Source organism: Balaenoptera ricei, chromosome 20 (genome assembly GCF_028023285.1).
Source record: "Balaenoptera ricei isolate mBalRic1 chromosome 20, mBalRic1.hap2, whole genome shotgun sequence".
Lineage (NCBI taxonomy): Eukaryota > Metazoa > Chordata > Mammalia > Artiodactyla > Balaenopteridae > Balaenoptera > Balaenoptera ricei.
The window spans coordinates 21,180,082-21,206,711 of NC_082658.1; the positions used below are offsets into that span (position 1 = coordinate 21,180,082).

At 45.4% G+C, this 26,630-nt stretch overlaps 2 protein-coding genes across 2 annotated transcripts; one reads left to right on the forward strand and one right to left on the reverse strand.

The window, feature by feature from the left end:
• Positions 1 to 179: 179 nt before the first annotated feature.
• On the reverse strand, positions 180 to 21,438 carry RETREG3 (reticulophagy regulator family member 3). Its single transcript, XM_059908435.1, has 9 exons — positions 21,130 to 21,438; positions 9,102 to 9,208; positions 7,347 to 7,377; positions 6,289 to 6,415; positions 5,565 to 5,649; positions 4,632 to 4,769; positions 3,517 to 3,599; positions 2,738 to 2,870; positions 180 to 2,333 (listed from the first exon to the last, which is right to left on the reverse strand). The coding sequence occupies exons 1-9, from the start codon at positions 21,366 to 21,368 to the stop codon at positions 1,876 to 1,878; spliced, it is 1,401 nt and encodes a 466-aa protein (XP_059764418.1). The 5' UTR covers positions 21,369 to 21,438; the 3' UTR covers positions 180 to 1,875.
• A 232-nt stretch (positions 21,439 to 21,670) lies between these two features.
• On the forward strand, positions 21,671 to 26,415 carry TUBG1 (tubulin gamma 1). Its single transcript, XM_059907988.1, has 11 exons — positions 21,671 to 21,800; positions 22,119 to 22,231; positions 22,436 to 22,603; positions 23,473 to 23,541; positions 23,826 to 23,905; positions 24,328 to 24,454; positions 24,677 to 24,763; positions 24,877 to 25,026; positions 25,443 to 25,595; positions 25,679 to 25,840; positions 26,019 to 26,415. Exons 1-11 carry the CDS (start codon positions 21,752 to 21,754, stop codon positions 26,214 to 26,216), a joined length of 1,356 nt encoding a protein of 451 aa, XP_059763971.1. The 5' UTR covers positions 21,671 to 21,751; the 3' UTR covers positions 26,217 to 26,415.
• Positions 26,416 to 26,630: the final 215 nt, after the last annotated feature.

The following is a 26,630-nucleotide window of genomic DNA, read 5'->3' on the forward strand; positions in this document are numbered from 1 at the left end:
AGGAAAAACAGGGATGGGCAGGTGGGTCCCTCGCACATGGGCTTCCTCTTCTGAGGCTATCACCTCCTCAAATTAATATCATCTCAGATTAAGAAGACCTATCAAGGATAAGGCACCATTCAACATCAGTCTCTTAAAGATGGTTCTCATACAAGATTTATTCCCCAGCACCCCTCCCTCCCTCATCCCCATCCCAATTCACAGTGGAGGACTAAGGAGATTCAGAGCAGGATCCGCAGGTACAAGAAACACCTTCCAAAGATTTTGCTCTCCTTCCTTCCCTCCCTCTTGCCAATTCCCAAGGCCCGAAGCTAAACACGCTCATGCAAACACACAAAGTCCCACTCCTTTCCCACACCTCCTGCTTTTTTCCACATCAGAGCTCACTTGTAAGACATCTGGGCTCTGGGAAGAGAGAAGGTCTCCAAAGTCTGTTTGAGAACACTAAAGTGGGGAGAGGCCATTACCCTAACCTTCCACAAAGGGAAGTGACTATGAATCAGACACCTAGCTCTTCTCCCTTCTCACCGTTGACTATTTTCACTCCCTGACCTCTATCCTGTCCATCAACCAAGAGCAAACACGTTAGCACACTCCCACCTGCAGCACGTGAAAATAGGCTCTGTCCAACATCCCGCACCCAGGTATAGGGGTGTTGGGGGAGTGGTCCCTGAGGATCAGCAAAGGGTTAATGCAGAGGGAAAGAGGACAGAAGAGTTCAGCTTGAGCTCTGATTGGGGAGGCACAGGTTGAGAACTAATGACCTTTTTTAATTTTTGTCTCACGTGATTTTATTAGGGGCAGTAGAACAGATACCCCTTATAGGGGTCTCTGCTGATTATAGACACATTCTTGCTAACTGGGTTCATCCTTAAAAGAAGCCCTGCCAAACTGGGAAGGAAGTTGAAAACAAAATTATTAAAGGAGCTGAACAAGGAGTAAGAATAGCTGGTGCAAGAAGAGCTGGTGGCTCCTGGGATGAATGCCACTGAGCCATTTGTAAAGTGCTACTCTGACATCGCCCATGTGGGATTATTGCTTCTCCAAAGGAGGAGCAGGGGAAGGAACAGGAACATGGAAACGGGTATGGTATGGTATTGATTGCTTTGCTCACTGCTCAGGCTGATGGGCAAATGGAGCCAGGGGTTAGCAGCACCAAAAATAACCAGGCAGCTCCAAAAGATTCATTGAGACCATGAGATATAGAGGCACCCACCCTCCCAGCCAGCTGACCCCATGGCCCAAAGTAATGTAGAAGAGGCCCACCCCCACCTCATGTTCACATTCTTAAATTTCACAAGCAATATTTTGGAGCACTGCAGGTTAGGCCTCAAGAAATAAGGATGGGCTGGGGCAGAGGGAACAGGCCTGCTCTGCAGAACCGAAGGACAAGCTTGCTTAGAAAAAGGCAAATCAAAGCATGGCTTAGCAAAAGAGGAAGATGACAGTGTAACTCTCCCAGCTGCCTGACTTGGAGCTCTCAGGAGATGATAAAGGGAGGAAGGAAGGAACGGATCTATCACTGAGGGCTTCTGAGCACCCATACTTAGAAGCACACAGCAGCATCCCCTCAAAAGGGAACCAATACCCCTGACTACTTTGTTCCCCAAAAATACCACCATCCTGACGGAGAGAAGTGTCCCTCAGGGGAGCACACTCTCACTTCAGTGACTTGAGCTCAGAAATCAGTGTCCAGCTGGTAGCAGAGGAGTGAGTATCCTCTCTCATCAGGCCTCTGAGCATCTGCCAGGCCACTGAGCATACATATATAATTCAGGGGCTGGGACCTGGGTTCTTCCCTTGCCCCTTCACCTTAAGTGGAATGGGGAGAAAAAAAAACCTAAACCACAACGACCCCCAAGGGGAGTCTCTGCCTCAGTGGCTCCTGGAACTGGCAGGGTCCAGCTGATTCAGCTCCGACTGGTCCAGAAGTTCAAAGTCATCCCCCTCAGCATCAGTGTCCAGGTCTGAACTGGGGGCCCGGAGGACACCTCTTGTGGCTCTCCGGGGAGGTAGGCCAGCAGGGCCTGGCTGGGAGGCCCCTGACAGGGCCAGCTGGATCATGCCCTGTGAGACCAGGCTAGCAAGGTTGCTGGTGAGGTTGGATCCTGCAGGCAGGGCGCCAAGCAAAAGCTCCGGCAGTGCAGCCTCATCCCGGCTGGCCGGGGGGCCCTGAGGCTCCTCGGCCCCTGGTGGGGAACGGTACATCAAGCTGGGCATCCCGATGCTGGCATCATCCTCATCATCCAGGCCAGCAGGATCCACATTAATGGAAGGAAAGTCTGGAAGGTCTCTGGCAAAGGATTCCTCTGGATCACTGTGACCATCTAGGTCTGGGAGAACAGAGGAGTGTCTGAGACATGGCACCTGCCTGGCCTTCCTGTGCCCCAGCCCCACCAAGTCATCTCCAAGTAACCAGATGTTTCCACCCTGGATTTCTGGCACTGGTCAGCTTTCCCCCTCCACTTATAGACTGCTGTGACCTCTACTGGCCAGAGAGCTCCCCCTTTCTTCCTCTGCTATGTCCCCCATAAGCCTAGAATCTGAGGCTACTAAGGGACTGAGGATTTCTAGGACAGCAGCAGTGCCATCTGGCTGGAGTCATACCCCTAAAGCTGCTCTGCCACCTGATCCACAGCTCAGAAAACAGGAAAAGCGGGGGCAGTATCCCCGCTGCACGGGAAGCTGAGAGGCAACAGTCAGGGCCAGTATCAACTTGGGTCCAAGGTTCCTCTACCTTCAGAGCCTTCTGTTAGAGGTGTCTGGCCCCGTGAAAGATTGAATGTGCCGTTGTCTGTACAGGAGACCTCAGCATCCGAGTGCTCAGAGTCTGTGATGGCCAATTCCCTGGCAACAGTAGAATCATCCAGCTTAGGAAAAGAAAAGACCAACACGCCTGAAGAGATGGTGCCATTAGAAACAAGTGCAGTTCCCCAGTTACAGCTTCACCAGTGAGCTGGCCCTAAAGGCTACCCTAAGGCCAACAGTGTAGCCAGGCATGCATGGGGACTTGAGTCAAAATCTTGACCCCCTTTTAGGCTGCTCCCCTAGAGAAAACACCCTTTTTCATCAGTCTTGAGCACAGGAAGGAAAGCAGTCTTGGGTGTCAACCAGCCACTTACTCTTAAGCAAATAATTGATCCAGAGAATACTTTTCACAGGTGGCCAGGAGGATACACACATTGCCTGACCTAAGGCGAGCTGGGCTGTTTAAAAAATGATCACACCAGTTGCAGAAGTTCTGCTATGATGGCAGGGGTTAAAAGGAGGCATGGAAGAGGGTGTGCTGGTCACCAGGCTCAAACTGAGATTCTACATACAAAGTCCCAATATAAAACTAGCTTCTCTCCTCACTGCTCTTTGGGCAGTGAGGTCCTTGGAAAAGGGCAAGAAGCTGGTCCCTGGAGAGCCCACAGGGAGCTTGAAAACCTGGTTACTGTCTAAACATGAGTGCCAGATGGTTAAAAAGGAGCTAAAAAAAACTGGCCAGTGATGCAGCTCCCACACCCAAGATACCTGAGGACAGAAGGCAGCAAGCTCCTCTTCACTGTCACTGTGGTTGTCCCCAGCACATTCTGGGTGTAGACCTCTGCGGCGCACTATGTGGAAAGAGCAAAAACGCCTTGACACCTTCCCTTGAGGGGAAACCCCTGCCCCCTTTGGATTTCAAAGGCATAAAATCAGAACACGAGAATGAACCCCCTAAGCCTACATAACAATGCCTGAGGGAGGAGCTGCTGAGCCTAAGTGGCAAGGTAAGCTGATAACACAGGAGAAAGATCTCTCTTCCAACATCCCTCCCTTCCTGTTCTGGTCAGATGATCAACTACCAGGCTTGTCAACAACTCTCAGGATCAGCTAGGGACAGACCAGATGTCAGCGTGTAAAGCGGACACTGTCACAGAGAGGGCAAAGGGAGATGCCCCACCTGGGCTGAATCAGCCTTTTGAGGACTGGTACTATTCAACTGGCTGCGTCAGGGGGAGCTGGGCCTTGGTGCCCACGTGCAGGGCTCTTAGAAGGCCAGGGCTTAATGAAAACCCAACCTGACCATACCACAGAAGAGAGGGAAAAGTTCGCACGACTGTCACTCGTGTGTTGGAGGATCCTGAGCTAGTACACTTCTGACTTCTGAAGCCAGTTTTAAATCACTTTGGGAAGGCAGCTTTCAGTACTGAATGGAGGCCGAGCTTAGGAGTTTGAAAGACCTGCTCTGCCATTTACTAACTGTGAGCTTCAGTTTCCTCAACCAGAAAAAGATAACACCACCCTCTTCTCAAGGTTGTTATAAACGTTAAATAAGACAACGTATGCAGAGCAGCCAGCACATGGGACGTGCTTCATAAAAAGAAGCTAACACTGGGAATATCTTCACTGTCTGTCTTTTAGTTGACTTGGGAGAACTTTTCTCGTATTTGTTTAAAATGGGAGCGTCTAGAATTCCAAACGGGAAAAACTAGTAAGCCTGCATAGATTTCCCTGGAATAGAATGTCACTTTTACCACCAACCCCCTACACACCAACCACATCCCACTTCTCCATGTTCAAGGACCTATTATGTCAGACCTACGGGCTTCTCCTTCTCCTCCCCAAATTGCCCAAGTGGAAGGAAGCTTCCCCTTGACACTTACATTGTCTCTCTCTCTGCCTGGACATCATGTAGCCACGGACACTGAAGTCCAGCCGCTGCAGAGCTGGCTTCAGCCGTACATACACTCGATCCCACAGTCGGTGGTACACAGCAAGGGGCCACATCATGACGGTGACAACTGAGCGGAGTGGGAAAGAGTGGCAGAATGGAGAAAGGGCTGCATGACACAGTCCTGACTGTCCCTCTGCTATCGTGTCCTTAGGGCTTGAACACAATAAATTCTAATTCTGCTGGTCATCTTCAGGGATGTGAAGGTTCCGGAGGGCAGAGACTTCTGCAGTCACCTACAGGGCTGCGCATAGCAGAGTGCGCTGCCGACACGTCGAGGGCAGAGCCGTCACTTGCATATGGGTGTTGCTGAGCCATAAATAAGGCCAAATGGTAACAATGCCTCAGCAAATGCACAACAGATCATGTGAGCTTCTGATATATAATGGCCAGGGCCATCACTACTCAGTTCTTCCAGTCTCAAGCAGACAGAGTTCATGCCAATATGAAGCAACGAAATGTACAGAACTGTGCTCCAGGGGGAAAAAAAGTGCTCCAGGGTAAACAGAACCTAGTAGAGGATCCCCTAAGTGTTATGTTCTACTGTTATACAATACACTGACTCTAAAAATTCCCTCCTGAAATAGGGACAGACAGTCCTTTATAGCTGGTAATACAATATATGTTAGTGGACCCTCATCAGTTTTTAAAGCTGACTTGGTAAGAAAAGGACTTTATATGTGGGGAGCCTGATACAGGTAAGAAGAAAGATATTTTCATGACACTAAACAGAACATGAAAATATATAAAGGTCAGTTCCTGGAGAACCAAAATATAAAAGTCCTCTCCCTAAACCCATAGTTAGCTATGGCTGGAAAAGCTATGAGTAGGGTAAGCTTGTGGGGGAGGTATATACCATACTTACGAATTAAGTAGGAGAGCAGGAGCCCAGGGATGTAGCGGCCCAAGACAGCCAAAAAGGTCAGTATCCCACAGCTCAGCAAGCAGAACTGGGGGTGTCAGGAAACAGTATTAAGCTTCTGCTATATGGCAGGGGACTGGGTTGGGCATGGGGGGCGGGTAAGATGGAGATGTGATAGAAATGATTCTTTATGACCTCTGAGTAAAGCATGGACATGTCAGAATGACATGTACCTAGCTACTGTTGCATCCAGTGGTGATTCTGTTTGGGAGGAAAGGGAGGATGTCCACTTCTATTCAAACTCTTCTCACATGGCTAACCCCACAGGGCTGCACCTTTCATGCTGGCAAACTGGTTTGAATAGGACTCAGCCAAAAGTTCTCTCTGAAAACAAGTGTTGGTGGTGGGCTTTTTAAGTCAAAGTAAAATAAAATAAAAAGTCAACCACCTACCACATGTTTAATGACACAGAATGCACACAAGCAAGCTTTCTTTCCCATCTTGGGGCAGGAAGATGGCCTAATCTAAGTGGCAAGCACCCAAAGAAGGAATCATCAAGCTCTTGCCTTAGTCTTAGTCAGAAGCCCCTTCCTACAACTTCCCTTGTCTATACAAACACCATGGTCTTTTCTTTCTTGAAGGAGGGTAGGTAGTAAAAGGGCTGTTTCAGTTTAGCATGAACTGAACTGAGAGCCAGAAATGAGAGTGAAAAAGGGAAGAGTCTTACCTTGCCTGGGTTTTGCTTTTTGAAAAGCAAAAGGTTCCTTATGAAAATGGTCCCACTAACCCAGACTTCAGCTACGTGGTAGCAGAGCTCGGGCACGCTGAGCAACCGAGGGTGCACAAAGCCCCAGCTATGGGAGAGAGAAGGGGGAGCTGTGAAAGGAGGGTGTTGAAGGTTCCCCCCACATCTCACTGTGAAGGCAGCCAATCCTTCCGGGTTTAAACAGGGGCTGGGAAGTGTCTAGTCCTAGTTGCTCTGGAGGTGAAGCATGACTTTCTTCTTGGTTCACCAGGTTGAAACTGGAATTTAAGGACTAGGAGGGCAAACTTGCTCTGACAACTCCACCCTATGAGCAAGCAGCCCAATCCACGTGTGTAAACCTGCCACCAGCTCCAAGGCCCTTTGTGCTTAAAAACATCTTTCCTGGGCTCAGACCATTGCAATTCACTGTGATTGCAATCCTGGGAAAAAAGTAAAGCACAGTCTTATACCACTGCTGCAGAGGGGAGAGGCAAAGGATGTGCCCCTCAGAGAGAAAACAAAGCAAAACCAAAATAAACCACGGCAAAGAAAATTCTTTGGGTCAAATATATGAGATGAATGAATTGAGAAATGAAAGCAGGAGCTGTAAGCCACAAGGGGAATCTTTGGCTTGCTGATGCCAGGAACCAATGTGTTTTCTGACCAGGAACTTTAAACAGCCAGACGTTACAGAAAACACTAAATGACCTGGTATAAAAGCCAGGAGACAAATGAAGTAAGTTGCCTCTAAGTTTTCACACTAGAGCTGAATAATGCAGCCAATTACTTGGTTATGTCAGGTTATGGGGCACTGTAATGCTTCTTTCTCAGAAACATCTTTTGTAAATATCAGAGGACACTAGCCATCTTAACATATTCCTTCCTGAACTTGAGGATTTGTTAAAATGATTATTTGCAACAGACTAGGTTCTCAGCTTATACTTTGTATCTAGAACATGGAGTTAACAACCTATAACCAGAATATTACAACAAGAGAATCAATCAGAGCAACAAAAAGGGATTTAATTAGTGTTCCATACCTCTCATTGTCTAATGCGTCGGGTCTTGGCACTACAATATTAAAACAAACACCAGCATTAGTTCGTAAGGAAAACTTAAACATGAAAATGTTAGGCTGTTGGTCTGATAGCTCAAGTTTTAACAGGTTTGGGGAAAAGAAAACAGTAACAGACAATAAAAAGGAGACACCATGTTATACTGCCAGAGTTAGGGAGCTGCAGACAAGGGAATGATGGCTGATGCCTGCTCTTTTCTCTGGTGGGATGGGGTGGGGATCCAAATGGAGCATTAGGGCCCCTTCTAATTACTACAGTTGAGAGCCAAGGTGCACACAAAAAAAGGTCCATCCCACCCCTCAAGTGTGTCTGGGTTGCGTGTATCAATGTGTGCCAGGTTACGAAGGCATTATATGACTACTTCAACTCTAGAAATCTGCCTATTCTCTTTAAAAAGAGACCCATTAACTACAATCAATGATGTAAAGTCTTTTGACATTCACTAGCCATAAGACAGGTGGGTGAACTACCTGATTCCTTGAATTCTCTGCAAAATAGGATGGGAATGTATTTAAAAGCTGTAGACTCTGGTTTGAATATTCTGCCAAACCTTCCAAATTACCATGTCTGACCTACATCAATTTTCCTCTCTCTCACTCCCCACCCAAACCAACTGCCCTGCCTGACGTTGCCTACATCTAACTGTAATGCCACTGCTACTCTCCTAGCTTTGAAATCCCAAAGCTGCTGTTATCCCTTACTCTCCTAACCTCTATTTATCAGTTTGACAGGTCTTCCTTCTTCACAGCTCTCCAAGCCATCCATCGTTTGTTTCCACTGACACCTCTCTGACTACTTCTCACACAGATACAGCCAGAGTCTAACTTCTTCGCCCTTTTCTCTTTCCATGTGGTCGGGTAAAATGCTTTCAAATTAATCTTTAATATCATCTCAGCATATAGCTCTAATAAAAGAATCATCAGGGACCACCCATTATCTATAGGATAAAGTCTAAACTTCTAAGCCTAACTTAAAGGCCCTTATAAAATCTAATCCCAACATACTTTATTTCCTAGCACTCCCTGTAATGACCTCTCCACTCCCGTGAAAATGATCAGTTCCCTGCCCTCAGGAGATGCTTTGCAGCTTCTGGTTCCTCAGACTAATCAAGCCTCTGACCCCAACAGAAACACACTTATCTCTCTACCTGTCCAAATCTTTTGTTTCATTCAAGGCTTGAGCTAGGGCCAAAATACATGACAAACATACTGATCACATGCTGCACTGTGACATCTCTGGTGCTGTTCTGTAACTTTTCTTATGTTTACGTATGTATCATCTTGGATAAAAGGAACCATATCTTAGAGGACTTTATCTAAGTCATAATACCTAACTTAGTGCTTTGCAAATAAACAATTTAAAAGAAATTCCTCAGAGGCAAATTGATACTGTCTTGGTAATGATGTAGTACCCAGTGAGGAGAATTATTTTTTAACAACTTGAGGACTATTTATTCCTCAGGCCAATTATGAGGGCAAGAATATCTCACGTGGCGGATAAAGATTTCCTAAGCTTAATAAACAATGAGAAGGATGGAACTCAGCTCTAAGGAACTACAGATGGGGCACTAGCCCTTCAAACGTCTTCTAAAGCAAATAATTCAGACTTCAAAAGATATTCCCAGCTCCACATACTCTCCCAAAACCCCCTAAAACTAAAGGTAAAAATGACAGAAAAGCCATTTCCGGTTCAGACTGTTCTAAATGCTACCAGACTTACCTTTTATTTCAGGCCAGATTTTGCTCTTCCATTGATCTATACACACAATGATCATTGAGCTGAATGCAAGTAAAAACACAAGACGAAGGGATGTCAGGGCAAAGAACCTAAAGAGAAGGAAGAACAGAAGATCATTATCCAATTAAGCTAATTTCAGAAAAGACCATATGTGCACCACTGGTCCTGTGGTAAACAGACTTAAGTGTCAGTTATACACCTTGAGAAAAATCACTTAAACTTTCTGGACTTCAGCTATTTTACCTATGGTGCAGAGATAATAATTTGCTTCTGTAAAGGCAGAGGACTAAACCAAATAACCTCTTAAAGCCCATTTCAACTTTCAAGCCTGTGATTCTATTAATTTCAAGGAGAAATTCATTTTTTTTGTTTTTGCCACACCGCACGGCTTGTGGGATCTTAGTTCCCCGACCAGGGATTGAACCTGGGCCCTCATCAGGGAAAAACGCAGAATCCTAACCACTGGACTGCCAGGGAATTCCCAAAATTCATTCTTGTACTGACCAAGCTGTTTTGATGAAAGCAAACATCTTTCTACCAAATTAGACCCTGGTTCAGGGCAACAAACTGACAGACATGCACTAAAGAGCACCTAATTCAATTAGATATCCTTTTACAGAAGAAGAAACTAAGGCTCAAAAAAGTAAAATGAGTTGGTCAAGGTCACACAGAAAGTGAGCACTGAAGCTACATCTAAAAGCCAGTTCTCCAGAATTAACACCAACCCTTCTCAAACTCTTCCCAAAAAATTGAAAAAGAGAGAACACTTCTTGATTTATTTAATGAGGGCAACATTACTGTGATACCAAAGCCAGACAAAAACACTACAAGAAAACTAAAGTATATTGATACCTGTGAATATAGATGCAAAAATCCTCAATAAAATGTTATCAAAATGAATTCAACAGCATATTAAAAGGACTACACACCATGACCAATTCCTGGGATTTACTCCAGGAATGCAAGGGTGGTTCAACATACAAAAACTCAACAGTTGTAATGTATCACATTAAGAGAATAAAGGAAGAGCTAGTTCTTACTAGAAGGCATCAACCATAAAGAGATATTTACAAAAAATCTGGGAAATCTGAACACTGACAGTACATCTGAAGATATTAAGGAATTATTGTAATTTTGGGGCTATGATGTTATGGAAGTTATGCTTTTAAAGAGTCCCTATCTTTTAGAAATACATACTAAAATATTGATGAATGAAATGGTATCTGGGATTTGTGTCAAAACAATAGTTTGGCAAGGGAAAGGGTGTGAAAGAAGAGGAAACAAGATTGACTATGAGTTGATAATTGCTGAAGCTGGATGATGAGCACTTGAGATTATTTATGCTATTCTCTCTACCTCTATATATTTAAAATCTTTCACAATAAAAAAATTTTTTCAAAAAAAGCTAGTTTTTATGAGTCTTTCTATGATCCAACTCTAAAGCCTCTAGGGCAACGCCCTGTAGAGTCTCTGTAGTCCAGTGACGTTACCAGACTGTGAGGAAATAAGTATAGAAATTGAAAGTAAGAATTTAGAAATTTTTATAGCAATTTGACCAAGTAATTTTTAATCTAAGGGTATATTTGGGCTTGTATTTTGTATGCATTTTAAACTTATCTAGTAACTCATTTATATTGTATTTTACAAAAGTATTGCTCAGAAATAGACTGGGGAAAATGACAACACTAGTCCTTCACTGCAGATGGTTTGAGAAACACTGTTCTAAGATCTTGAGGGAAGCCAAATGCATCACAAGAGGCGGTTCAGCAGGGCAGTGAGGCATGGCTTTTAGACTGACTTGAGTTTATTTCTCTGAACAGCCACTCTGAGTTGATGACCTTGAATAAATTAGCTTGACCTCTTTAAGCCTCAGTTTCCTCATCTATATGTGATGTTAACAATAACAAATCAGGAGACTTTCCTGGTGGTCCAGTGGTAAAGAATCTGCCTTCCAATGCAGGGGACGCAGGTTCGATCCCTGGTCGGGGAACTAATATCCCCCTTGCCGCGGGAGGAACTAAGATCCCCCTTGCCGCGGGGGCAACTAAGCCTGCGTGCCACAACTGCTAACCTTGCGCGCCTCAACTAGAGAGAGAAAAACCCACATGCCACAACTAGAGAGAAACCCACACGCTGCAATGAAAGACCCCGCATGCCTCAATGAAGATCCCACATGCCGCAACTAAGACCCAATGCAGACAAATAAATAAATAAATATTTTTAAAAAAATAACAAATCATGAAAGATTATTTGTAGGTATTAGAAACAACATACTTAATCACTTATAAAAATAGCATAGTTGGGCTTCCCTGGTGGCACAGTGGTTAAGAATCTGCCTGCCAATGCAGGGGACACAGGTTCGAGCCCTGGCCTGGGAAGATCCCACATGCTGCGGAGGAACTAAGTGTGCGCCACCACTACTGAGCCCACGTGCCACAACTACTGAAGCCTGCGCGCCTAGAAGCCACGACACCGAGAAGCCCGCGCACCACAACGAAGAGTAGCCCCCGCTCACCGCAACTAAAGAGAGCCCAGGCACAGCAACAAAGACCCAACACAGCCATAAATAAATAAATAAATAAACAAATTAATTTATTTATTTAAAAAAAAGGAACAGAGAACTAGAAAAGCAGCAAGAAAACAACTAACAAAATTTAAAAAAAAAAAAGAAAAAAATATCATAGTTGATCTTGCTAAAAGGACAAGAAAATACAAGGCACCTAATATATGCCTAATGTATGTCCTATTCAGTTTTACAATGTAGAAGTGTTGTTAGTTATCATCACAGCAACTGATCAAACAAGAGTAAGGATGACCAAGAGTTGGTTATAAATGACTTCTTCTCTCAACACATGACCTAATGACATATTCACAGAACACCATACTAAGAGTATAATCCTTACATTAAAAAAAAAAAGCTTTATCTGTATCTGTGAATACGTACATGCAAGCAGGAATTGTCAGAGGAACTTTAATTTTGGTCTGTAGACGTTTCTGCACTGTTTTCAATAAACATGAATCTATGTCACATAATTTTTTAAACTATACAAAGAATGAGGGATGGAAGAAACCAAGAACTTAGAAATCCAGTCATCAATGACAACCCTATTCCAATATTTCCACTCCATCACTTAAAGGATATTGTAATTATATGAGATTACAGAATGAAAGCAGTTTAATAGATTTAAGCCTCTAGAGCTGCCCCAGGCCATTAATCTTCTCTCCAACGCCAGTTCATCATCCCAACAAACAAGGAAATTTAACAAGGCCAAGGAGAAGGGCTCGAGAGCATCTTGCTCCCCAGTGCTGCTGCTTCCATGTCCCAGCAGCAGGATGTGGCACGACTGTTTTCTCTGGAGTACTTGAAAGGGCTCTCTGCGGAGGCAAACCAGACTGTCTGCAACCTCTACTTCCCAAATCATGATTACTAACACAAATATAAATTGGAGTAGGGAAAGGATACTAAGCTCTCCTAAGAAAGGTCAGTTTTCCAAAGATGATGGCAATAAAAATACTGTTTCTCCAAGAGCTGGACTATCTTAGTAACCAGTTAGAGCCCCCACCTATGCTTCAACTCAGTTCAAACATTCATTAATTGCCTATTATATGCTGAGGCCTTGTGGTAAGTAGGCCAATTACAGAAAAGAGTAAAACATGGACCATACTCTCAAATGTATTTATGTCAGTACGTGTTTGTAATATAGCATGACAAGTTAACAATAACAAAGAGGACATCTAAGCTGGGATTTGAAAGATTAATGGTAAGACAGCAGGGCAAAAGGGTGCAGGGAAAGAGAGGACATTCAGATAGGAAGAAGAGCCAGCTGGAATGACGTATTTAGGGAACTACAAGTAGTATGATAGAACTGAAACTTAAAGAACAGAGGGAGGGGATGAGTATGGGGAGAGAGGCAGAAGTCAGATCATGAAGGGCCTTTCATGACAAAGGGTACTGGATTTTATCCTGCAGATAAAGGTGAATCAGCAAAGAGTTTTACAAAGGGTGTATTTTCTGGATCATGAAGGCTGAAACTGTGAGCATCTTCTTGAACCAGATTAATCCTGGTCCATAATTCAATTTTAGAGCCAGATATAAGATAACCTTTCCTTGAACAAGCCAATGCAGAAACTTAAGAGGAAGAAGAGTTTTTCTGTGTGGTGTAAAATAACAATTCTTGGAAAAATAGCTTCTTCCATATAGATAAAATCTTAATTAATGGAAAGACCACCTCAAACCACTAGAGTTACCTCTCCAAGGTAACTAGACAATTAATATCAAATATTATTAATTCCCTTAGGGGGTCTATCAAATATAAAAGAATATGGATAAGTGTGTGCTCCTTTCCTTCAGCCCTCAATACTAAATTCTTAAACAAAAAGGAAATATCAATCTCAGATTCATGTGTTTGGGATATACTGAAGTCACATTACACTTTTATTTTATGGAGGTAACTTGGAAGCCTACCTGTAAAAAAAACTCTGCAACTATGTACAAGGACAAGACAACATTGAAGATAAAGAACTTGTGAGATTGGTATAGGTAAGGAATGAGGAAAAATAAGGGAGGATTCCTCTGGATTAGTTTAGTCCTGCAATGTCTATTCATACAGGCCAAAAAATTCACATGCAGATATAACAGTGTACAAGTTTGATAAGACAACATGCAAAACATTTTTCAGCAACTATAATCAGCATGAGAACTTTCCAATTTAGCAAAAATAACTACAAATGCAGTCAACTCTGGATATTCACATGTGAATTATTTAATTTGGTTACTGCCCATAGCCCATTACTCCTTCTACCCATTGTAGGCTCACAATAGATTTTTCCTTAATGATATTTATTTTTTTCATATTTCTAAAGGCAAGCATGTTTACAGGAGAAATTTTAGAAAATATAATTACTAATTAAGGAAGAAAATAAAAATAAAATTAGTACACTATCACCAGTATGAAACAGTCTTGCCAAAAAAAATTTTTTTTGAAACTAAATCTGATCAAGACTCTAGATTTAGCTACCAATTTACAGGAAATACACAGAGGAGCACAGGGGAACGTGTTATGCCACAGGGATGCAATCAGCAAAATTCAATCTGTAGGACACTTTACAGGACAAACTGGTTTCTTCAACAAATAAATTGCAAAGAGGAAAAAAGACTGAAAGGGAACCAACAGAGTAAAAGAGGTGTTAAAAACAGAACAATCGGTCACAATATGTGAACTTCATTTGGATGCAAACCCCAAAGAACTGTTTAAAAAACAAAGTGACATTTATGAGAAAATTTGAACACTGACTGGAACCATTAATTTTTTACATGTGATAATGGTAGTGATTTTTTTTAAAATCTTTATTTTTCAGGGTCACATACTGAAATACTTAAGAGATTAAATGACATGACGTCTAGGATTTCCCTCAAAACAAGAAAGGAGGCGGCGGAAAAGAACTCGGGTGTAGAAGACACAAAATTGGCCATGAATTGAAAAATTTTAAAGCTGGGTACAATTGTAATACATACTATTATTCTGTCTGCTTATATATATGTTTTTAATTTTCCATAGTAAAAAGTTTAAAAAATAACCTATTATCTACACACATACCCTAAAATGGCAACAGAGGTTCTTCATTTAAAAAAATATTCAAATATAAAAACTCCATGGAAGTATATAGAATATCTGGTTTAAAAACCTCCTCCTTCATTTAAAAATACATAGACATGTTTTCCTTCATCACCAGAAAAAGCATCCACAACTTGAAAATGATTACATCATACACAGATACAATTAGGTGGGTTTTTTTTTGTTTTTTGTTTTGGCTGCACTGGGTCTTCCTTGCTGCATGCAGGCTTTCTCTAGTTGCAGTGAGCAGGGGCTACTCTTTGTTGCGGTACGTGGGCTTCTCATTGCAGTGGCTTCTCTTGTGGTGGAGCACAGGCTATAGGTGCGCAGGCTTCAGTAGTTGTGGCACGCGGGCTCAGTAGTTGTGGCTCGTGAGCTCTAGAGCGCAGGCTCAGTAGTTGTGGCACACAGGCTTAGTTGCTCCGCGGCATGTTGGATCTTCCCAGACCAGGGCTCAAACCTCTGTCTCCTGCATTGGCAGGAGGATTCTTAACCACTGCGCCACCAGGGAAGCCCCTACAATTAGTTTTTTAAACCTTTCCCTAATTGAACTGAGATGTTTCCAATTTTTGATGTAATAAAGTAAAGCTGAACTACATATCACTGAGCATAAATCTTTGACCTTATTTATGATTAACCACTTTAAATGGAAGTACTAGGTCAAAAAGCATTAACTTTTTTTTTTGTAACAGTATTACTGAGATACAGTTTGCATACCATAAAATATATCCTTTTAAACTAATTCAATGTTTTTTAGTATATTCAGAGTTGTGTGACTATCACCATTACCTAATTTAGAACATTTTCATCACCCCAAAAAGAAACCCATGCCCATTAGCAATCACTCCCCATTTCTCCCAGCCCCTGAAAAGGTAATAACTTTTTAAGTATCTTAATACATGTTGCTAAATTACTTTCCAGAAAGGCTGTTGAATTTATGTTCCTATCAACCATAAACCAGTTTTTCCATATTGTGCCCAGAATTAAATACTATCATTTTTAAAAACCTAATAGGCAGAAATTAGTAACTCACTGCCACTTATATTAGAATTTTTTATTACTAATACATAAAAATTTATATATCCATTGATTTATTATTATTTGGTTTTTTTAATCTTTTTATAAACTGTCCATCCCCTTTATTATGGGCTAAAATCCAATTAATTATCAGTCTAAATAGAATACTCCTTGGAAAAACAATCTGGTGTCCAGAAAAATCATGAGAAATTTCAAAAATAAACAATTTTTTTGAGGTCAAATATACCATGGATCCTCAACATTAGTACAGGTAAATTAAAGTTTGCTATAATGATAAACAAAAGAAAGATCCCAAGTCTATTTTCAATCAAAGAAGATAATATTTCTGGGTTCCTTTGTTATTATGGAGTAAGCTTCTCTCAGTGGCACTTCAGAACAAAGCATCCCATCCTATAGGGACAGAAAGCCCATTATTGTACAGCACTTGTGGCTGTCTGGTTAATGAGCCAGTCACTGGTAAATTAGAACGAAAAAAAATTAACCCAACCAATATCATGTAGTGATAGTTGTTGCTTGCACAAAACCAGAAATGAAACCAGCTAGCTGCAAATGACCTACCTTATGTTAATGGACAGAAAGCACCCAACCTATAAAAAAATAAATAAAATAAAATTCAAAAAAAAAAAAAAAAAAAAGAATGCACCCAACCTTATAATCAGAACAGATAAAAACTGAAGGCAAAAGAGAGGCAAAAAAAAAAAAAGTAAGCCAAGGCATCTCTGGGAGTCTTCCCTGCTATCAAAAGCAACAAGAACCCTCCAAAAACTATCATCAGAAACATTTGCTCAATAGATTTCATCTGAAATTTGACGTGTAGATTTTTTTTTTCACAGAACAAATGTTTCCACTTAAATAGGCCCTCCCTTCCATCTCCTATCTCTCACTATTACTTTTTACTCAAATTCTAACCTTTTTAAAAAATATATTTACTTATTTATTTATTTGGCTGCGTCCGGTCTTAGTTGCGGCACACAGGATCTTTAGTTGCTGCATGCGGGATCTTTTAGTTGCAGCATGTAGGCTCTTAGTTGCGGCATGCGGGATGTAGTTCGCTGACCAGGGATCAAACCCTGGCCCCCTGCATTGGGAGCACTGAGTCTTAACCACTGGACCACCAGGGAAGTCCCTCAAATTCTAACCTTTTAGATCAGCATTGCGGTATACCTTTAATCACTTCTCCGGTCATTTTTTTTTTATTTGGAGGGATGGGGGGGATTGGTTAACTCAGACTAGTGACTGTAAAAGCAGATCCCAACAGAGATCTTCACAAAAAACCAGCTTGTGGATTGCTCTAAATCAATATTCCTAATTTAAAGACCATCTAGAATCACAGAATGCTAAAAACTGAAAAGGAGCTCAGCAGTCATCTAGCCCTCCTTGAACCATATGTACTTCACAGGAGGCGGTGCGAGGGCTTAGAGTTCACACACGTTTCCAGGGCTCCTTTGTCCTAGCCTCATCTTATGAGTCAAACTAAAAAGTTACTGAAACTCTTCTTTTCTGATCCTGTCACGATAGACTCTTGCTGACTCATATTCTTCCCCCAAATCATTCATTTACAGGTGGTGCTGAGGCTAATGAAAATATAGGCTACTGATAAGGAAGGCCTGACATTTCTGTTATTACACTAGGGAAAATAACATATAAGTGACCAGAAGCAATAGAGGCTGGAAGATTTCTAATGTGATCACTATAATTTTTCTGGAACCTGAAAATAAGAGTGAAAGCCTTGAAATACTATAGGAGCAAGGCATCCACATCTATCCCTATCTTTTATGTTGTTTTTTTATTAATATGTAAGAGGGCACATTCACAGGTACGGAAAAACCTCAAATGAGAAGACAGAACACTGAAAGTTAAGAGCTACCTACTTGAATTCTGATGATTTGTTTGTATTCCTATCCAGTCTTTTAATACCTCAAAATGTATAAAACACCTCAGTTAATGACGTATCATTATTCAAAACAAATAATGAAAGAAAAGTAAAATGTTTCAGATTTGATTTTTCTCTGACCTGAGCTAACGGATCCACCTGTGTTTTCTAAATTGCTTTTTTAAATAAAGTGAGAACAAAGCAGTTACTCTTCGACATTCCTAAGCAAAACGTCAACACCCATATTCAATTTGATGCTACTGGAATGTGAAGTCTAACTTTTATTTTGAACCTCACACTACCTTCCAAGGAAGTTCATTTCCTAAAACAAACAATCCTGTGAACTCCAATGCTAAAACTACCCTAGCCTCTGGGGTCAGTCATTTTGTACCCTTCACAGGTATGAGTCCTCTTCAAAAATGGCATACCCAATTGCTCTTTCATTCTCAAGAGTCACACCCTCATTTTGCTACACCTCTCCCTCAGCTACTTAGAGCCTGATGGGAATGTAACAGGAGTAACTGCATTCTGGATACACAAAAGGCAAGCTACCAGGAAATGCCAGAGATAAAGACCAATCACACTGATGCTTTAAGAGACTCAGAGTAGGAAAAGGGGATCTGAGTGAGATTCTAAACACAGCATACTAGTAAACTTAAGTAAATACTATTGGGAGCCAGTAAATTAAAGACAACTAACATTTAAAGATGTGTCTCTGTCAGAGCGGCTCCTTATGTGCAGACCTCAACCCCACATTCTACTTTGAAAACTCTCTCAGGCAAGGGGGATGTGGAAAGCCCTCTCCTCAAAAATAACAACATACATGCTACTGATCTATTTGCATTAATAAACCCTGATAAAGTTTTTATATATCAGTCACACTCTGATACAAACTGGTTTATGATCAACTTTTTTCCTAGGAGTACAAACCCAATGTAGGAAATGAAGTTCTGAGTAAATGGTCTGGGGTTAGAGGTTGGGACAGGGAGGTGAGAGGAAAAGAAGAAAAGGGCATTTTGGAAAATGCTCCAGAATGAGGTGCTACAGTTAAGGTTTTTGACAGACAGCCAAGGAGAGAAGTAGGTACGTGGGGATCAAGGAAGAAGCACTATCAAAAATAAATGAGGGACTTCCCTTGTGGCGCAGTGGTTAAGAATCCGCTTGCCAATGCAGGGGACATGGGTTTGAGCCCTGGTCCGGGAAGATCCCACATGCTGCGGAGCAACTAAGCCCGTGTGCCACAACTACTGAGCCTGCACTCTAGAGCCCGCGAGCCACAACTACTGAGCCCGAGTGCCACAACTACTGAAGCCTGCGCGCCTAGAGCCCGTGCTCTGCAACAAGAGAAGCTACCACAATGACAAGCCTGCACACCACAACAAAGAGTAGCCCCTGCTTGCCGCAACTAGAGAAAGCCCGCGGGCAGCAATGAAGACCCAACGCAGCCAAAAATAAATAAATAAATAAATATTTTAATAAATAAATAAATAAATGAAGAGGGGCAGGGGACACGGGTTCGAGCCCTGGTCCGGGAAGATCCCACATGCCACGGAGCAACTAAGCCCGTGCGCCACAACTACTGAGCCTGCACTCTAGAGCCCACGAGCCACAACTACTGAAGCCTGTGCGCCTACAGCCCATGCTCTGCAACAAGAGAAGCCACCGCAATGAGAAGCCCGCACACCGCAATGAAGAGTAGCCCCCGCTCGCCGCAACTAGAGAAGGCCTGCACGCAGCAACAAAGACCCAACGCAGCCATAAATAAATAAATAAACAAATTTATTTTTTAAAATAACAAAATAAATAAATAAATGGGGCTTCCCTGGTGGCGCAGTGGTTAAGAATCTGCCTGCCAATGCAGGGGACACGGGTTCGAGCCCTGGTCCGGGAAGATCCCACATGCCGCGGAGCAACTAAGCCTGTGCGCCACAACTACTGAGCCTGTGCTCTAGAGCCCGCGAGCCACAACTACTGAGCCCACGTGCCAAGAGCCCGTGCTCCACAACAAGAGAAGCCACCGCAATGAGAAGCCCGCACACCACAACGAAGAGTAGCCCCCACTCGCCACAACTAGAAAACGCCCACGCCCAGCAACGAAGACCCAAAGCAGCCAAAAATAAATTAATTAAATAAATTTTTTTAAAAAAAGAACCCTCTTTAAAAAAGTCATGAGGGACACAAAATAATTTTAAAATAAATAAATGAATGAATGAATGAATGAAGAATGCTGTAGAAGTTTCTCAAGTTTGCTCAAGACTCTAGAAGCAACAACTGCTGTGACACCTCTAACCTGAGTCTCCTTCAAACTGTGAGAGGATTAACGTAATAAGCACCAGTGTGTCTTCCTGTCAATGAACTTGGAATTATTCGTTTTGCTCCAGCTCACTGAAAGTCTTCTTTCATACAAAGGATAATAAACGTTTTGGTTTTAAAACCAAGAATTTCAAGAGGAAATCTGTTTTTAGCAAAAACAATTTTGTTTTGGAAACACACACTTTGTTCTGTTTCAGACTTATTCAGAACAGCTTTATTTCAACTCAGCTGTAGACGCCACCCTACACTTCAGTTTCCTTGGAATTTGATCAATAATACTTCCCTAGTTATTAATAAATCCAAACTCTGCTTGGCAGATCTTATGAAGACCTAAGTCCACTTTAGGTAATGACAACTCAGAGAAGCAGCAGTTCCATTTTCACAGAGCATGACACAGACAGATTCTTAAAGCATACTTGTAGCCCCACTTTTCCAGCTCAGGAAAACACACACTATTAGACACCCTCAATTTCCCTGGCTATAAACCGTGGCTAAGGATGCCTCTCTAATTCCCTGGAACAGGGAGGACTTGCCGTCATACGTGACTTTGAAACGGGTGAAATCTCACAATCACTATTTCATAACTGTTCTTTAAAAGCTTACAATTTTCTTTCAAGTTGCAGCTATGGAGGCTCTCGGACGCTGAGACTTCGCAAACTTCCCGAGTGGGCGAAAGGATATCTATCTAACATGATAATTCAGATCGTTCAAGTTTGTTTTCTTATCACACCTATGTATACCTTTTGAAGATCTCACGCCGCACACATCTACCCCAATAATAATTACTAAAATCTCTGGAGACAGTCTTCAAACCACTGTTGAGCAGACAAGAGAAGGGAGGTGATGGCTTTAACGGGACACAGCTTCCCCTGGCTAAAATGAGGCGCCCTCGCTCACTGCGAGCGGCTCAAGATGTTACTAGAAGCTCCTGCCAGATGTGCGGGACGAGGGTGCGGGAGCAGGTAAAGCACGGGAAACAACTGGAAGGCCCTGGGGAGAACTGCGGTGCCAAAGCCGCAGGCGGGAAGGAGTGGAAGGAGGTGAGGCAAAATTAGGCAGGTACAGGAAGGAGCCAGTGCAGCGAAGAAAATAAGGGGGGCGAGAGATAGAGCCTTAGAGAAACCTGACGAATTCGCGCCTCGGAGGGTTTCCGAGGATCCAGTTCTCTCACCAGAAAGCCGCGTTCAGCCCCAGGCACCACAGGGCGCTCCTGGCTGGCCGCTCCCACACCAGGGCTGCCTGCACACGGCTCAGCAGAGGCTCGTAAGGCCCCAGCACCTCCACCAGGGCCCGCTGCGCCGCCTCAACCTGCTGGTCACGCTCCCAGGAGCCTGACATACTGCGGCGGCCCCTGAAAGTCTGCCCCGAAGCTGGGCCTGGGGCCACGGCCACCCCCTCAGCCTCCGCCATCTCCCCCCGGCAGCCACAACATCCGGGGCCCCGGCCCGACAGTCACAATAACACCAACTGCGCAGCTGCAAGATTCGGCGGGAAGGCCCCTTCCCTCCACAGCGCGCCTGCGCATAGGCTCTAACTCCCGTCCACCCAGAGAGAAGAACGCTGCGTCAAAGTACGTCCCCCGGCGCCCCTATCAAGAGACGCGCACGCGCAGTCTGCAAGACTGAAACCAAGTGATTAAGGAAGTGCTGTCGGCAGAACTCAGTTCTCATTGGAGCGAAGAATGTTCGTGGGCGGAGCGAGTTGTTTGGCGCCTGCGTCGTCCGGCTAGCGGGCTAGCGAGCCGCGGCTTCTTGGCTGGCGGGAGCGGCTGCAACGCAGGTGCCTGAGGAGCGATGCCGAGGGAGATCATCACCCTACAATTGGGCCAGTGCGGCAATCAGAGTGAGCGAACCTCCGGCCCCTCCACTAGCCAGGTTCCTTAGGTTCTATGGGATCTCGCTGTGGGATCCTGGACTCCATCGGCCCTTCCCAGAATCGTAGTTCTCCGAAAGGCAGGACATGCCTGACCCAGTGTCCAGTTGCCCAACCCCGAGGGGCCGTCCCCTGCCCAGTCGCTGACATACAGCCCTTTCCTCTGACACGGGAGACTCCCGAAGCTTGACTTCCTATCCCTGGACCCAGGCGCTCAGTCCCCGCTCCTAGCTGGAACCTGCCCAGACCTAGATATCCTCTTTCTCTCCCTCCCGCCCCTCCCCCCAGTTGGGTTCGAGTTCTGGAAGCAGCTGTGCGCCGAGCATGGTATCAGCCCCGAGGGCATCGTGGAGGAGTTCGCCACCGAGGGCACTGACCGCAAGGACGTCTTTTTCTACCAGGTGCCCCCAGCGACTTGGCCAGGGCCGGTAGTGGCCCAGGGGGCCTGAAGGGCAGGGCAGTGGCTTGGTACTGGGAACCCGCTGGGCAGAGGAGCCAGGGCGGCTTGCTTGAAGAGGGTGGGCAGGCAGGAGCCAGAGTTGGGAGGACTGGAGGACTGGGTGGGCCCGAGCTTATTGGGCCCAATCCTGGACTCCCCTTGACAGGCAGACGATGAGCACTACATCCCCAGGGCGGTGCTGCTGGACCTGGAGCCGCGGGTGATCCATTCCATCCTCAATTCCCCCTATGCCAAGCTCTACAACCCAGAGAACATCTACCTGTCAGAGCATGGAGGAGGAGCTGGCAACAACTGGGCCAGCGGATTCTCCCAGGTCATTTGCTGTTCCCGGGCAGAACAACTCCATTCCCGTGTGGGGACAGGCCCTATGACTTCCTAGAGAGAGATGAACCAGATGGAGGATGTGTGACTGTAGAGAGAGAGAGACATGACTGAGGGGAGTTCTAAGCCAACTATGTAATATTGTTAAGAGACTGTACTAGCTAGTGCTGTGTGTCAGGCCATACTAAGTGCTTTACATATATTAACTTATTTAAACCTCCCAACAACCCTATAGGTAGGTACTACAGGTCCACAGGCTCTGTGGGTTTCCAGAATTAAAAAAAAAACTCTGAAACCAAAAGACGATTTATAACTACTCATTTAGCAGCAAAACCAAATCTCAATGGAGACAAGTTATTTTATAGTTTCTTTGCAACTTATTGTCACTACTCATAATTTTCATTGCAGAAATATTAATGTATTTGATTAGCACCCCTCAGACCCCCACTGGCATTTTACTTGGCATGTATTGTACATTCTATAATGCCTTCCTAGATCTGAAATACTTGAATTCCAAAACATAACTGGCCCCAAGAATTTTAGATAAGGAACTGTGGACCTGTATTAGTACCTTCATTATACAGATGAGGAGACTGAGGTATAGAGAGATGAAGTAACCTGCCCAGAGTCACCCAGCCAACTAGAACTAGAGCTAATATAGGAACCCAGGCAGTCCGGATGTAAAGGGCCTGCTCGTAACCACTAGGCTGTACTACCTCTCAGTGCAAATAAAAAGCAGGACCACTGTGCTCCAAAAAAGGATTTTTAGGTGCTATAAGGAGAATCGAGGGTGGCTATTCTGAGGTCAGAGTCCTTGTCCCTTAGTCCTGTCCCACTCTGACACCCCCCATGTCTGTACAGGGAGAGAAGATCCACGAGGACATTTTTGACATCATAGACCGGGAGGCAGATGGCAGTGACAGTCTAGAGGTGAGTGTCTCAGGAATGCTGGTGGGAGCCAACATGGGGAAGGCTCAGCAACACCCTTTAGAAGCCACCTGTTAGGTACGAGACCCTCCCATGTACCCTTTGCATTGGTCAGAAGCCACAGGGCCTTGCTGGAAACAAGGCAGAATCTCCTAAGCTGCATATGTGTCGGGGGGAGGGAAGTGGAGGAGAGGGCCTGGGAAGATAGGAGTCCAAGAAATGAGATGGGTCGAGTTTGAAATCTTGCCACTAGATACGTAGACACTGTTGGCCCCTTCCCCACGCAGGGCTTCGTGCTATGTCACTCCATCGCTGGGGGAACAGGCTCTGGCCTGGGCTCCTACCTGTTAGAACGGCTCAACGACAGGTAAGTCTGTGTTTTGAGGGGCTGGGAGGATTTGGTTTCCCAGGTGACTGGGAGGCCATCCAGATAAACCTTCCTATTTGCTGGAGCAGGAAAGGGCCCTTCTATTCTCTCCTGTATTGAGGAAAGACAACGCACAATGACCAAGAACCCAATCACACTCCCAGTGGTTGGAAGTGGAGTCTAGCATCTCAGCCTTAGATTAAAATTCAAGGAGTATGGCCGATTTGGAGTTAGAACCCTAGGTCCTAAGATGTCTCTCTACCCTTCCCCACTTTTGGGTTACAGACTTCCAAAAGTCAAGTCTCCCTTCTCTGCTGACCTGTGACCCCACCCCAATTTCCCCACCCTGACAGTCATTGGAAGCCCCAGGTTTACCAAGCCTCCCGTCTGTTGCCCTTGACCATCCTCTCTCAAACTGCTAGGTACCCCAAAAAGTTGGTGCAGACATACTCGGTGTTTCCCAACCAGGACGAGATGAGCGATGTGGTGGTCCAGCCCTACAACTCACTGCTCACACTCAAGAGGCTGACCCAGAACGCAGACTGTGTGGTGAGGCCTGGATTCTCCCTTCTCCATTCCCAACCTTCCTATTTTATCATTTTCATGCATTTTTAAAAGTCCATTTGGAACCTTCCTGTGCCCCAGTCCTGTTCAAGTCCCTTTTGGATGGGTCTTTCTGGCGCCAAGGAAATTAAGCTTCAGAGCCAGAATCAGGCAGAGCTCCTGTCCTTTCTGTCCCCATAAATCGGTCACCCTCTTCTGTCCTCCCAGGTGGTGCTGGACAACACAGCCCTGAACCGGATCGCCACAGACCGCCTGCACATCCAGAACCCATCCTTCTCTCAGATCAACCAGCTGGTGAGCCCTCACTCCTAGACTCCTTGGGACTGGAACCCCGCCTTGCCGGAGTGCCATCTGGGGAAGGGAGGCCTCCCAGGACAAGGCCCTTGACACAGCACCCCTGTCCCCAGGTGTCCACCATCATGTCGGCCAGCACCACCACCCTGCGCTACCCCGGCTACATGAACAACGACCTCATCGGCCTCATCGCCTCGCTCATTCCCACACCACGGCTCCACTTCCTCATGACTGGCTACACACCCCTCACCACGGACCAGTCGGTAAGAGCAGCCCTCAGGCCCAGCAGGCCCTGCCTAGCCTTTCTCTTTTCCCTGCTGCACCCGGAGCTGCCCCGTGCAGCCCCCAGAGGCCCTGCGCTCAGGGACTGGCACAGGCTGGGCGACTTCCTGGCTGACTTGCTCTCCTCTTCCCTCTGCCTGTGGCTCCCCGCAGGGCCCGCGCTGTACGGGGTCTGCTGGTGCTCCTGCACAAGGGCGTGAGCTTGCTGAGCTCGGGAGGACTGAGATCCCCGATCCCACAGCAGAGGCTCAGGGTGGACCTGAATCTAAGGACACTCCCCAGAGAGGCCAAACTACCCCGAGTCTGATGGGGACGTGTGTTGCCTACTGCTCTCTGTCCGTGCGTGTCTCGACTGTGCCCTGAGTGCTGGCCTGCCCTGTGGCCACTCTCCCCTCAGGTGGCCAGTGTGAGGAAGACCACGGTCCTGGACGTCATGAGGAGGCTGCTGCAGCCCAAGAACGTGATGGTGTCCACGGGCCGGGATCGCCAGACCAACCACTGCTACATCGCCATCCTCAACATCATCCAGGGGGAGGTGGACCCCACCCAGGTAGGTGAGGCCCCTTCGTTCTACCCCCAGAGCCCACAGAGGTAGAGGAGAGGCTACCACCACCACTCCTGTGCCCACCCCAGGTCCACAAGAGCCTGCAGAGGATCCGGGAACGGAAGTTGGCCAACTTCATCCCCTGGGGCCCAGCCAGCATCCAGGTGGCCCTGTCCAGGAAGTCGCCCTACCTGCCTTCTGCCCACAGGGTCAGCGGGCTCATGATGGCCAACCACACCAGCATCTCCTCGGTGAGTCTCACAGTTGGCACATAATTATTGTCCTGGTTGTGCCTCATCTCTCTGCACCCCTGCTGCCCCTGCTTCTGGCTTTTTTACTGTGGAGATAGCCCAGCCTTGGTTCCCTGGCTCTCTGGGCCATGTTGTTCCTTGAAGTTCTTTGTGACCCCTGCTTTCTGCACACCCCAAGCTCTTCGAGCGGACCTGTCGCCAGTATGACAAGCTGCGGAAGCGGGAGGCCTTCCTGGAGCAGTTCCGCAAGGAGGACATCTTCAAGGAGAACTTTGACGAGCTGGACACGTCGAGGGAGATTGTGCAGCAGCTCATCGACGAGTATCATGCAGCCACGCGGCCAGACTACATCTCCTGGGGCACCCAGGAGCAGTGAGTCCTCAGGATGGGGACCCTCATCTGCCTTACTGGTTGGCCCAGGCCCCACCTGCCTGACCACCCCCTCAGAGCACAGATCAGGGACCTCGCACCTCTTTCTTATAAACACACACACGTGTACTCTCTGTTGGTCAGGAGACACATGTACTTCTCTTTTGAGACTATTTATGTTTAATAAAGCACTGGCTATAAATCAAGTCACTGGTCTCTTTGAAGCCTTGGAGAACTGGGGGAGGGGGATGCCTATTCTTTCTGCATCATTGTGACAGCGTCTTCCTCTACTTCCTACACCTTCAACTCTAAGCAAACGGCCTCCCCTAGCTTTTCCTCCTCCCGCCCAGTATTGGAGAACATGGGTGAGGTTGACCCACCTGAGACGTTCCTTTCCAGGGCAAAAAGGTCCACAAATACT

What these genes read in the sequence shown, in the direction of transcription:
- TUBG1 (XM_059907988.1), top strand. Translation starts at nt 21,752, where the DNA reads ATGCCGAGGGAGATCATCACCCTACAATTGGGCCAGTGCGGCAATCAG. An exon ending in AGGACGTCTTTTTCTACCAG is followed by an intron (nt 22,232 to 22,435) that starts GTGCCCCCAGCG and finishes TCCCCTTGACAG; the next exon opens with GCAGACGATGAGCACTACAT. An exon ending in CCCAGAACGCAGACTGTGTG is followed by an intron (nt 24,455 to 24,676) that starts GTGAGGCCTGGA and finishes CTGTCCTCCCAG; the next exon opens with GTGGTGCTGGACAACACAGC.
- RETREG3 (XM_059908435.1), bottom strand. Translation starts at nt 21,368, where the DNA reads ATGGCGGAGGCTGAGGGGGTGGCCGTGGCCCCAGGCCCAGCTTCGGGG. An exon ending in AATCTGGCCTGAAATAAAAG is followed by an intron (nt 7,378 to 9,101) that starts GTAAGTCTGGTA and finishes TTAATATTGTAG; the next exon opens with TGCCAAGACCCGACGCATTA. An exon ending in TTGCTGCCTTCTGTCCTCAG is followed by an intron (nt 2,871 to 3,516) that starts GTATCTTGGGTG and finishes TCTTTTCCTAAG; the next exon opens with CTGGATGATTCTACTGTTGC.